Genomic DNA, 12,827 nt, shown 5'->3' on the forward strand with positions numbered 1-12,827 from the left:
AAAAATAAAATAAAAAACATTTTAGACAAGTGGACTGGGGTTTACATGCTTACGCATGTGTGTTTGAAAGTGTAGTAACGGTTGTTTTTCAAAATACTTTTCATTACAAGATACATTAAAATAATTTTTTAAAAAAATATTATTTTTAATATCAGTACATCAAAATGATATGAAAAACATAAAAAGCATATTAATTTGAAGAACAAAAAATCAATTTTTTTCAAAAGCACTTCCTAAACGAAATGTCAAACACTACTTAGAGCGTGTTTGGCAGTGTGGTTGCGGGTGCTTTTCAAATAACTTTTCGTGCCAAAATACATGCCAATGATGTTTTTTCATTTTTTAAAAATTATTTTTGATATCAGCACATCAAAACGATCCAAAACATACAAACCATATTAAATTTTAATAAAAAAAAAATTTCAAAATTTTTAGGAACGCAGCCGCAGCCGCGTTCCCAAACGTAGCCTTAGATAGCTGGTCAGGAGCACAAACCTGACTTCTTCTATTTTTTTTCTCTTTATGATTTTGAATTTTTTTAAGTTTTAATTAACACCTTTCTTTTTTTATATATTTTTTTAATTTGCATTAATTTTTTATATTTAAATTAAAAACATCTCTCTATTATTTTTAAATTGTTTAGTTTATTTATTTTAAATAGCAGTTATATTTTTATAATATTTAAAGAGATTATTGTAATTTATTTTTAAATATTTTATTTTATATATGATATAAATAATTTGTATTTACATCTTGTATTTATCAAAAATACACATTATTTTTTTCTAGTAAGAAAATGTAACTTGTAAGATAAAAAAATAAAAATGTGTAAATTAAAAGAAAATATCGGGAGTATATACTCATAATATAACCCTGGGTTCTTGACCCTGTTGCTGCTGGAGCTTCTGGTTTCCGGTTAAGGCTTGTTTGGAGCTTGTGGGTTTGAGGCCTAGTGTTATTAGAGGAAATGGGTCCGAGATTATTGCTCTTTCAAAGGCTTCTGTTGGAGCCACTAAGGTATTGGGTTTTTCCTTACACGAGAATTTATAAAATATCAATTCAGCACCATTGTGAAAATTGCAAAACTAGAATTACCATGCTTGAAATTGTTTTTATTGGATTATTACAACATGGGAGTCTTAGTTTTTCTTTCAATTTCTTTTGGGGGTTTTATGTTCGTTTCAGCTTCATGATTGAGTTTCATTTTCAAGGGTGTAGATAGCTCTCATGAGTCAATGGATGCAATGGAAGCAGCAAAGACCTTGGCTCAATCAAGTGGTGCCATAATCGCAGTATCAGGGACTGTTGATATCATTACATATGGCCACCAAGTTGTTGGTGCTCATAATGGAGTTCCCATGATGCAAAAGATCACAGCAACAGGATGTGCTATCACTGCCCTCATCGCTGCATTTGTTGCTGTCGATCCGTTGCATGCTTTAGAAGCAACAGCTTCAGCATTGTCCATATTTGGTATTGCTGGAGAGATGGGAATGGACATGGCCAACGGTCCAGCTTCACTGCGAATGCACTTTATCGATTCCCTGTATAATCTTGATCAAGCTTCTGTATCTTCTCGTTTAAAGATTACCAGCCTGTGAATTGTGATGGCGCTGGAGGAGCTCTATATATGAAGATGGTATGTCGGATTTTGAGCTTTTTATCGTGTTCATAGAGAAGTGATCGATCTTTACTACTTTAGCCACGTTACATTTTTTGTATCAGGCAATAATCTGACCACTTATTCACAGTTTTCTAGAAAAAATGAGCTTCTCCATCTTGTGTAGATTCTAAAATGTTGGCTGGGACTGTTTGTCCGCTTCCCCTCCCTTTGGGGGAGAGGGATGCTAATTTTCTGTTTAAAACTTATACTGCGACGATCCTAATCTCTGGTTTGCTGCAATTGCTCATAAAAGAATTATTAAATTATTGAGAAATTAAGCTGATTTGATACTTCTTAGTGTGAAATCTGGCATATTACCATTACTTTTTCCGAGGCACTCAGTCAGTAAAGAAAGTTCATGAATTCCCTTTTTATTTTTGTTGTCTCAAACATAAGCTTGGTCTTTCAGAAAAGCCTGGACTTTGTAGAGTTTTTCTTTAGATTTATACCCCCAGCTACCAGGTCGGATTCAGATGTCTCTATTGAACACAGATAAAAGCGTCATTTTATTGGTTTATGTTCTTGTTTTGCAATTTGTATAGCTTTTTTGGTGATATACAGATGCTGAAGTAGGAAATCTTTTATATTCGCAGGGAAAATCAATCAAGATTTTTTTCCATTTTCACACCATTTCAGTTGCAACATCTGATACATCTGGCAGTATGAGAGCCCGTTAACCAAGAGAAACCACAAACCATGAACACATTAATTTCACACCAACAAACCAGCATTTAATCCATTTGTATTTTTAGTATTTCAAATGGACAGTGATCCTTAGTAATGTCTGTGCACCATCGGTGCCTACTTGACCTGATGGGATAAGTCCTCGGATTTCAGCAAATCCGATAGCATTCTTAAACTTGCCTGTTCCCCCGGTCACTGACAAACGTGACATTGTGCTACCAATCTTGTATATTCCATAAAAATTCAGGGCATCACCAAATTCTCCCCCTTCGAACATGGCTGTAAATGCCATCATCTGTGTGGTCCCATCTGCAGAACTAGCCACATAAACTCCTTGGGCTTTTCCCAGTTGCTGCGACCCTAACTCAGGGCTGTTGGTCAAAATGTCATCAATGACAGTGATTGTTCCAAAGCCTAGCCCCAATCCGTCTGGTCCAAGTTGGGTTTGGATCTGACCATTTGGGTTCTGACTTGCAAAAGTTGTACCAGACAAGCCAGTTCCTAGTGGAATGCCATTGAGACCATTAACAGTTGGAAGGGCACCATTGGCATTGGGGATGGCCACTCCGTTTGGAGGATTGAATCCTAATGGCCTTGCAAAGGGTACTTGACCACTATATATATTCCCTAGCAAGCCAGTGATTGGCCGTGCCGTAGGGTTACTGCCCCCTAGAATGTCATGCATGTACAACTCAAGAGCAGGTTCTTCTCCAGCCGGTGCTGGGTTGATGGCAGCCACACATGTTACTGTGTGTAGGGTAGCAATTAGCACTACGATGAAAAAACATGGAGAAGATAGCTTGAACATCTTGTGATTTTTTGTAGTTAATGTTCGTGGGAGTCTTAACAGATTTTGTAGATGAAATAAACTTGAAGGAGTTTGCAACTGATTTGTAGTTAAAGCTCTTTAAATAGAAGGATATGAGCAGACTGAGATGGAGTGGTTGCGAGGCTTCAGAGATGTTGAAGTTGTTGGAGTGTGTTAGTTATAGCCATATGGGAAGTTCAAGTCGTTCTGTTTTAGGTATATCTTCATTTTCTTTATTAGTATAGCTAATACGCGGTAATGGAGTCTGATGTACAATAGGTTCTTCAACATCATGTTCCACTAACAAAAATTATTTGATCACATTACACCCATTCGAAATCGTTAGTCTTTTGCCCTCAACTGATTTAGTTTTAGGTAGATACTGGTGGTAAATTATTGGTGCTATGCGAGTTTGTTCTTACTCTGAACTCTCTCTTCCAGGGCCCCCATTACAGGGAAACCATATTAGCAAGCCTTTTCATGCTAGTTGGACCATTTTTATGCCGAAGATGAAAATTTCTGCTGCCCAGAGCGCGGATAACAGGATAATATGTTAGTGCTTGTTTATACTGTTTGTAGCTCTTTTGGACTTCATTTCAAGTGAACCTGTATAACGCTTTGTACATTTTTCTGCATTGATCAAAATGTTTTGCAGATTATTTACTTACCAAATCCTGTCTCTTGGAAAGGTCGACAGTAAATTTGCTAACAATCACTCTGACAAATTCCATGCTTATGTTCGATTGTAAAATAGAATCTTCCCTCAACCTTTGATCCGCATCGAAAACTCTATGAGCCATTATCAGTTATTCTCTAACATATCTGCATATTATTCATTAAAAAAAAATCTGCATAAGATACAATCTTTGGAATCATGATCAGGTGCTTAATACCTTTTTAGAGTTTTTGTGTCATGCTTCATGGTTACATGGTGGAGTTGGTGCAAAGAGGAGATACTTGGTCAGTTGAAGCCTCCTAAGGTTAGATCTGGAGTGGGTGATTGTTGAGAAATTTTCTCGAAGTATGAGAAAAAATATTCTTATTTTAGCTTTGTTATTATAGCTAACATTCCACGTATGTGCTGTAATATGTTCTTTCTTTTAAAGCTCCTTTTCCTCCTGTGGCAATGTTGGAGAGGGATGAAAGGTTCTAGTCCATCAACAAGCAGAAAGACATGTCTCACCAGCTTGTACAATATTAACAGGAACATTGAAGTAAGAGCTGATGAACCTCAGGATACTTGAATGACATGTACAATTTTAACCAACGTGTTGGAATGAAAACCGATGAACTTTAAAATTCTTATGGCAGAGGTACTTTATTAGTTGGATTGTTTTATGAATATTATTTTTAGCTTTTCTTTTCCTTTAAAATTCTTCTGGCACAAGTTCTTTATTAGTTGGATGTTACATGAATATTATTTTCCAGCTATTATTTCCCCTCTGGCTTGAAATATATATCCTTGTATCAAACACAGAACCTTGCATCTGTTGTTGAGGACAATATGTTTACCTCAGTAGGATATCCATCGAAGTCGTTGTTGGTTTATTGCTACACATAACTGGGGAGGGACTTCTTATGAATACGTGAAAACTGTCCTCTATATGCCATCAAATCCCTAGAGCACGCTTGCAAAGATTTTTCAAATAGAATTGCAAAAAGAAACATTGATGGAAATACATAAAATGTCTTTGACTTGATAAATGTTGGCAGAAAATCATGACGCCATGCTCACAAACACTTTAAGACAAACAACTCAAACATGTTCTTCAAATTTCACAAATTCTTAGTAGCTTAGATGGACTGTGAACCTTAGCAATGTCTCAGCACCATCTATGAAATGTTGACCAGAAGGTATAAGCGATCGGACCTCTGCAAAACCCCTAGCATTCTTGAATTTACCAGTGCCACCGGTAACTGACAGACGTGACATGGTGCTTCCGATCTTGTACATGCCATAGAAGTTGAGGCTATCACCGTACTCACCTCCTTCAAACATAGCTGTAAATGCCATCATCTGAGTGCTCCCATCTGCTGAACTTGCCACATATACACCTTGAGCTTTGCCTACAGACTGTGACCCCAGTTCCGGACTAGAGGTTAGTATATCATCTATAACAGTTATCGTTCCAAAGCCAAGTCCCAACCCATCAGGTCCTAATTGGGTTTGAGGATTGCCATTGAGGTTCTGACCATTTGGTTGTCCTGCAAAAGTAGTGCCAGCTAAACCAGTTCCCAGTGGGATACCGTTTATGCCATTTACAGTCGGAATGACGCCATTGGCATTTGGGATGGCTACACCGTTTGGCGGGACAAACCCTATTGGCCTTGCAAAGGGCACTTGGCCACTGTATATGTTACCCAGCAAGCCGGTTATTGGCCTAGCTGTCGGGTTGCTGCCACCGAGAATGTCATGCATATATAACTCAAGGATTGGTTCTTCTCCGGTTGCTGCTACAGGGTCAACCGCAGCGCAGATTGCTGCTGGATATTGTGCTAAAGCAATTAGCAATGCCAGTAGAATGGAAGCTGATGGTTCCTTGAACATCTCAATGTGCGTGTATAGGTATACTGGAAGTCTAGGATATTGAGGATGAAGATTTTGGATGCATGTGCACTCCATGCTCTGTATATGAAGATAGACTGAATGGAGTTGTTATTAGACCAGGGAGGTGAACTGGTGAAGTTGTTGGAGAAATGGTCTTTCAAGAATATTTCCTTTCGATGCAAAATAAAAATGGCGGACAGGGAGTCGTTGAAAAGTACAATGATTTTGAGGTCCACTGGAGATCACAGGACCAGAACCTTACCAGACTGTGATGTATTCCATAACCACTATGACTCGAGCAATTAGCCAAGAACTTTGTGGATTAGATTGATAAATAAAAACAGTCTAAGAAGCTGTTTAAATAAATAGTTTGACTTAAAACAATTCAAATTTTTATTTGATTATTGAATTCAATTCAAATTTTACAAGTGAATTTCTACAAAAAATTGAACTTTTATTGAGCTTTCTTTCACGTTCCAAATTTATTCGCTCCATTCTTGCTAAATTCCACTTTAAATCCTCAAAAATTACCTTTGAAGTTTTTACCTATATTTTAGATTTTTTTCCTTGTTAATTTCAGATTTTAACTTTTTTTTTTCAATTGATTGTTTTCTAGTTATTTATTGAATATTTTTGGTATTTAAATCTATCTTTTTAGTGTTTGAGAGATTTTTTTGACAAATTTAATTGTATTTTATCTCATCTAAAGATTTGTACGTGTTAAATTCAAATCCAACTAGTTGAATTGATAATATAATTTGGTGGTCAAACACCCCAATCAAGTGACAAATTAGCTACGTCTACTTCAGTTTAATCTCTTAAGTTGTTTGACCACCAAATTGTAGATCACTTTGCTAAGAACAATTAAAAAATTGGTGATGTAATCGGGTAGTATTTTTTAAAAATAATAATTTTTTAATTGCATGAAACGTATAAAAGGAGAGAATTGAGTTTAATCACATTTCGTCCTATTTGTTTTTACATTTTAAAAATATTTTTAAAAAAATTAAATTTTATTTTATTTTTTTCTTTGCTTCAAATTAATATTTTTTTAGTGTTTTTAGATTATTTTGATGTGTTATATTAAAAATAATTTTTAAAAAATAAAAAAATATTATTTTGTTTTTTATGGGTAAGGTTCGGTTCGACCGTTCATTATTCTTTATGGGCTTGGTTTTGGTGCCCATCAGAAACCAACTCTTTATCCGCTCTTCATGGTCTTGCCTAAAAAAGGCGGCTGCTCGATCCTTGTGATCATGCTTTCTGGTTTTTATAATTTCAGAAAAAAAAACATTGAATCTATCAAGATGAATGCCCCCACGCAGGATCGAACTACGGACCTTCAGTTTACAAGACTGACGCTCTACCACTGAGCTATAGGGGCAATTCATGACCCGAGTTTCCTCCATGAAATATTACTCAAGTAGTTTTGCTTTTTGGCTACACTAATCTAACATCTCAAAAGTGAAAGCAAATATGGAAAAGCTTTTGATATTTCCATTTTTATACGGAAGTGTATACTTTTCTGTCAGTTAAAAAATGGATTCATCACAGCAACTTAACTACGGAAATAGTCTGGCATTGATGTCACTTTTGTAGGAAACAACATTGACAATCTTTAAATCAAACCACATACGAAGGAGCAAAGGAGGCAGAGGTGGATCTGAATGAACACACCTACTGTTTCTGCAATTAAGCTAAGCTATGGGGATATGATTGCATGTGACAACCCAGATGTATGTAATCGGATTGTTCTTTTTCTACCAATGACGTAGTACTTGTTCTAAGAAGCTTTATGTGGCATGAAATTTGAGTTTTAATGGTGAACTATTTCCATGAATTCTGCCCGAGTACTTGTTACACGGACTGTTTGCTTTATGCATCTGTACAACCCAAACATATAATTTGAGACTCTATATAGTATACAGAAAATAAACCCATGTATCAATTTTCTGGGATTAGCTGCTCATTTCAGGGATTTGTTTTCATTGAACTATTACCATGATTTTTTTTCAAGTCGAACGTAGCTTCTGATTTGTTAAATGGCAGGAAGATCCAGAATATCATTGACCACATTGGTTCGAGATGTGAGTGTATCCCGTGTGACCATTAAAACAAAACACAACGTAATGAGTAAACAGATAAGGAGACAATTCACCTAAGTCAATATTCTGATTTTGTTTTGGCAAAGGCATTTGTATGCCTGTGGTCAGGCAAGGAGCGAACTCACCTGGCTATCATATAACTCTTCGTTTGTGAGGAGTTCTAAAATTTGTTTTTATTCTAAAGAAGTTAACTTGAGGAACCCTTCAATCGTAATCATGCCAAGCTCCCTTCTAAATTTTAAAATTGCATCACGCCCGAACTTTTTTCAGTAAGAAATCGAGTTGGTGGTATATAATTAGACATTCTGGCACTTTTTTCATGGATGAAATAATATTTTCTGGCACTTAGCGGATTGATTGTTGATTGGGATAATTAGAGCACCTTGATAAACAAAAGAAAGGGGAGATCAATAACGTTTCTAAGTAAGCTTTCTGTACGCATGAGGGAGCATGAAAACATGCAAGGATGGAGCTATAAAGAATCAATGACTGGGACTGGGATTTCTGATGCAGTCCGTTGTCAGTTTTATGCTGACCAATAGTAAACGTAAAATTAAAGTTACGGTGCGTTGTCTTTGTGTTTCACCTTTTCTATTTAGATTAGAATTTTCAATTTAATTAGGATTTTATTAGTTAGTAATCCTAATACTAGATGGATTCAATTAGTTAAGTAATTTTTAAATAGAAATTCTTTTTTATAAAGGATTGTACGTCTATAACTAATATAAATAACACTGTCTAGTTTATTTTTGTTTGAAAATCATATTATTATTCAGACTTTCATAAAATATTATATATTTTCTCGTTAGATATGAATGCAAGAGTGTTGTTTCATCTGTATAGAAAGCTGGGAGAATATCTTTCTTGCAGTTTGCCATCCTTTATCAAGATGTTATTTTCCAATCGCTGCAAAGACGATATTGGATTTGGTCAACCGGGAGTTCCAGAAGATGATAGGGTTATCATAGATGCCGTTCCTGATAAACTACCATGGCTACTCCTCCCCCACGACACGCAGTGTGAGTCCTTGAAGTTTTATGACCTATCGAGAAACAAGGTGCATGAACGCAATTTGCCAGAGGTATTGCTAGGAGGGGTGTCTGTTGAAGTATCCAAGGGTTGGTTGGCTATTGCCAAGGAAGGGAAATATATTCGCGATACAAAGTACTCGAGTTATCTCTCTTTTAAACCAATTCCTGACACAGAAATCTACCTTTTCAATCCACTTTCAGGAGCCATTCACCAACTTCCATCCCTATCAACTTTAGTTCCATATTACTATTCGTTTGTCATCAATTGTATTTTCAATATGGGAGGATTCAATGTCGCTGAGTTTATTCGTAGGGTTGAACTATCCTCTGCAGACCCTTCAAAATCCATCATTGCCTTGAGATTTAACGAGTTTGAAGCGAACAACTGTGGGAATTTGGCGCTGTGTAGACTTGGGGACAAGTGTTGGAGCATCTTTCCCCGTGAAACTAATCGCGACATAGAGTTCCGTGATATCTTGTTTTACAATGGAGATTTGTGCGTCTTATCACAAAAAATCGAACATGTTGAGACGCACATCTTTAAGTTGGCAGAGGATGATGAGGTGAGAATAAAGTTCATTCCAGTTTCGAATGCTGGTCGTAATCCGTTCATAGAGGTTGAACGTTTGAGACATGATATCGCCACCATTAAACATGTTTTCTATGAGCCGTATTTAGTCGAATCAGTCAATGGTGAACTATTGATAATTCTTGCACATAACGTTTGTTATGTTTATCATGATGAAGACGAGCTGGAGGAGGAACGTTTGGATGAAGACGAGCTGGAGGAGGAACGTTTGGATGAAGATGAGGACGACTTAGAAGAGGAACGTTTCGGTGAAGATGATGACGATCTTGAAAGTTTCTATGATGAAGAGGATGACATAGAAGAGGGTGATTTTGAGCGTTTCTATTGTAAAGTAGACGGCTTCAGTGTATACGAGGTGGGTCCTAACGCAGGCATGATCTTGCGTAGTGTGCAGAGCTTAAGTGACCAATTGATCTTTTTGACATCTGGTGGCCGGTCAGTATCAGTTCCAGCAGAGAATTTGCCTTGCGGAATCCAAAGAAATTGCATTTTCTTTCTAGAGAACGATAATTACTTCTCAGAAGTGTCTAGTGATGATCAGAAAAGAGAGGAAATGTTACTTCGTCGTGTGTCTCGTGAATCAGGAATATGCTACCTGGAGAGCGGGAGAGTTGAGAGATTATTTCCTAGTTTCAATCGTCTGCTAAAGTGCAAGGTGGGCTGGTTCACACCATCTCCTTGACTATCCGAAAGAAGGCAACAGGTTTTTAATTATAAGAGCTAGTTGCAATCCCAGATAAAAACATTATATATTATGCATACTCAAATTTTAGACTTCACTGGTTCATTTATCTGTGGCGCGGCAAGTTCGTGCATGAACATGTTCTTGCACAACATGCCAGTTTGTTTTCAGAATTATTAAGAACGATAAATGTTTATTTTACATAAATATTATTATTAGACTCGTGAAATTGAGATTTTGGCATTTATGAGTTTTATTTTATTCTTTTAGTATTTAACAATGTGTTTGTATTATATATTTGAACAAGTTTGTCAACAAGGAAATCAAAATATCAGAAATAAATCGAGGAGTGTGAAAAGAGAAAGGGAAAAGGAACAATTAATTAGTTTAGAGAATTTTTGCACAAGAAACGGCATGCACACATAGCATGGTCCTTGCAGCAGAATTTTGTAACAGGCATAATTAGAAAACTCGGACTGGCTATTGATTTTGAATTGAATTAATTTAAAAAAATGATTTTATTTTATTATAACAAAAATTAGTTTAACTTACCTCGGTGAGATCTTATAACTATAATTTTAAGGATTAATTACATGATTTATAACTGTGTTTTTATTTTATTTTTATTATGGCGCCTCCAGTAATTTTATTTTTATTTATCAAGCTTTTTTATCTTGGTTTTATTTTTCAATGTGACCTCTTTAATGGGATTCCGTCTAATTTTCTTATAAGAAATGATGAGTGGATTGTCATGTTAAATAATAAAGGATTTTTATTAATCGATAGATTTGGGTTATGAAAAGCAATGGAGATCACGATGCATGTTCTCAGGGGCTGGAGGCAGCAGCGTGGCTAGAGCTGCCATTGCGATGTTTGCCACGGATGCTGGTACTTGGTAGGCTGCTACTCCTAGTGGCAATGGTGGGTTGGTTCTAGTGGCAAGTCTAATCACGCAAGATTTTTGATAGTTTCTACGAAAATTCTTTATTTATCCATTTGTTTTTGTTAAGATTCATGATGTAATAAATAATATTTAAAATTAATAAAAGTATAATGATATTTAAAAGAAAATATAATACTATTTAAATAAAATATAATATTCATCAAGGTAAAATACATCAAATAAAATAAAACTATTACTGAATATGATCATGTATTTAAATGGAGCATTGAAATTAGTGTTGACCATTATAGAAATATAGTTACAAAGACATGGTTATTTTCAATGTTTTTTTTGGATGTAGATTCTTACCGATCATTTTTTTTTTTTTAGATCTTGCATGGTAGGATTTTATCATGTAAGAAAAAAATATTTCAAAGCATTGAAAATCCCAGTCTTTTATATTTTATATCAAGTAGTGTTTGTTTTTGTAGTTCAATCTATTTTTTAAAGTATTTTTTAAGCTATTATTTATTTAAAAAAATCAAATTGATAATTTTTTTAGATGTTTTTTAATTATTTTAATATATTAATATCAAAAATAAAAAAAAATTAAAAAGTTATTTTTAAGAACACTCAACGCATTAGCATACATAGTACAAACCAATTTCAATAATTAAGACTCGTTTATAAAATAATAATAATAATAATAAAGAAGTTAGCCAGTGAAATTAACTTTCTTTCCCGCCAAAATGCCGTTACATGAGCTGCCGAGTTAGAATTAACAGCAGAATATTTAGCCATATTGCAGCCTCAACATCACTCACATGTCAATTTAACAAACTCCTCGCTTACACGCACATTGATAACTCACCTTCATTAACATTTCCTTCTTCTTCAACCTCTGAATCTCCCTCTCCCACACAGCCTCTCAAGATGGATCCCGGGACAACATTTGTTAAATTTCTAAGGAAAAAACAAGCCGATACATTAAGGCAACCCAAAATCGACAAAACTCCACCCTCAAACCGTCCTCGCAGATCAAGAAGAAATTTGGGAGAAAATATGCTTTTTTACATGGTTATTTTCTGCGTTTTCTTTGCGGTCTTACTTCTCCTCTCAATCCTGTATCGCAAGTTAACCTAGTTTTTACCGTTCTCTCTCTTCAGTTTATATTACATACCTGTTCTTTCCTATTAACTTTTTTTTTTACTATGAATTAAACATCAAGATCAAATCCAAGTTGATCAAGAAATTCAGTTTCTTTCTACAAAACTTATAAATGATAACAATTGCAAGGCTATGATGGAATGAGGCGAGTTCTAGACAGTTTAATTACGGAAGAAATCAAACTATTAAATTATAAAGAAGCTATGGAATCAAGATTGAGTCTTCTTGACTCGGGCGATACAAATCTTGAAGGCAGTCAGAAGATTGGTAATGTGAAGCAATGCTTGGTGCGTCACAAGGCACTCGTCACTGGTGATATTCTTGGAGACCCACATCAGGGGTATGTGCCAAAACTTTTACTGTCTTGAGATCGTTTTGCTCTTAAATAATGGTTGTTTACCATGAATTATGTCAGAGACCACAGTGTTTGCTATCTTTTCTATGTTTACAGGTATAATGTCTCTGTGTTTGTTGATGATTATTGTGCTGTTAGAGACACCAATACTCGGAGATTTAAGCTGTTAGCTGGGACACAAATGACAACGGATGTTCAAGAGGCCACTAATGGAAAAGAAGCTCTTTATCTTCATCTTGCTGGGTGTTCTTTTGATCTCGTTCTTATGGACAATCAAATGGAATTCAGGTACATAAACTTTTTTGACCAGCT

General features: G+C 35.5%; 2 protein-coding genes, 1 non-coding gene and 1 pseudogene across 3 annotated transcripts; 1 reads left to right on the forward strand and 3 right to left on the reverse strand.

The window, feature by feature from the left end:
• The first annotated feature begins 871 nt into the window (after positions 1 to 871).
• Positions 872 to 1,777, forward strand: LOC7460532 (hydroxyethylthiazole kinase-like; annotated as a pseudogene).
• Positions 1,778 to 2,228: 451 nt separating this feature from the next.
• LOC7482775 (dirigent protein 16) lies at positions 2,229 to 3,250 on the reverse strand. The gene has a single exon (XM_024611692.2). The coding sequence runs from the start codon at positions 3,153 to 3,155 to the stop codon at positions 2,412 to 2,414; it is 744 nt and encodes a 247-aa protein (XP_024467460.1). The 5' UTR covers positions 3,156 to 3,250; the 3' UTR covers positions 2,229 to 2,411.
• A 1,524-nt stretch (positions 3,251 to 4,774) lies between these two features.
• On the reverse strand, positions 4,775 to 5,923 carry LOC7460533 (dirigent protein 18). The gene has a single exon (XM_002299258.4). It carries the CDS (start codon positions 5,776 to 5,778, stop codon positions 4,942 to 4,944), a length of 837 nt encoding a protein of 278 aa, XP_002299294.3. The 5' UTR covers positions 5,779 to 5,923; the 3' UTR covers positions 4,775 to 4,941.
• Positions 5,924 to 7,015: 1,092 nt separating this feature from the next.
• Positions 7,016 to 7,087, reverse strand: TRNAT-UGU (transfer RNA threonine (anticodon UGU)). The gene has a single exon. It is a non-coding gene; the product is annotated as a tRNA-Thr (tRNA).
• Positions 7,088 to 12,827: the final 5,740 nt, after the last annotated feature.

The sequence above is a fragment of the Populus trichocarpa genome, chromosome 1 (assembly GCF_000002775.5).
Source record: "Populus trichocarpa isolate Nisqually-1 chromosome 1, P.trichocarpa_v4.1, whole genome shotgun sequence".
In the NCBI taxonomy this organism is placed as follows: domain Eukaryota; kingdom Viridiplantae; phylum Streptophyta; class Magnoliopsida; order Malpighiales; family Salicaceae; genus Populus; species Populus trichocarpa.

Coding starts and splice junctions, on each gene's coding strand:
- LOC7460533 (XM_002299258.4), bottom strand. CDS start 5,778: ATGGAGTGCACATGCATCCAAAATCTTCATCCTCAATATCCTAGACTT.
- LOC7482775 (XM_024611692.2), bottom strand. CDS start 3,155: ATGTTCAAGCTATCTTCTCCATGTTTTTTCATCGTAGTGCTAATTGCT.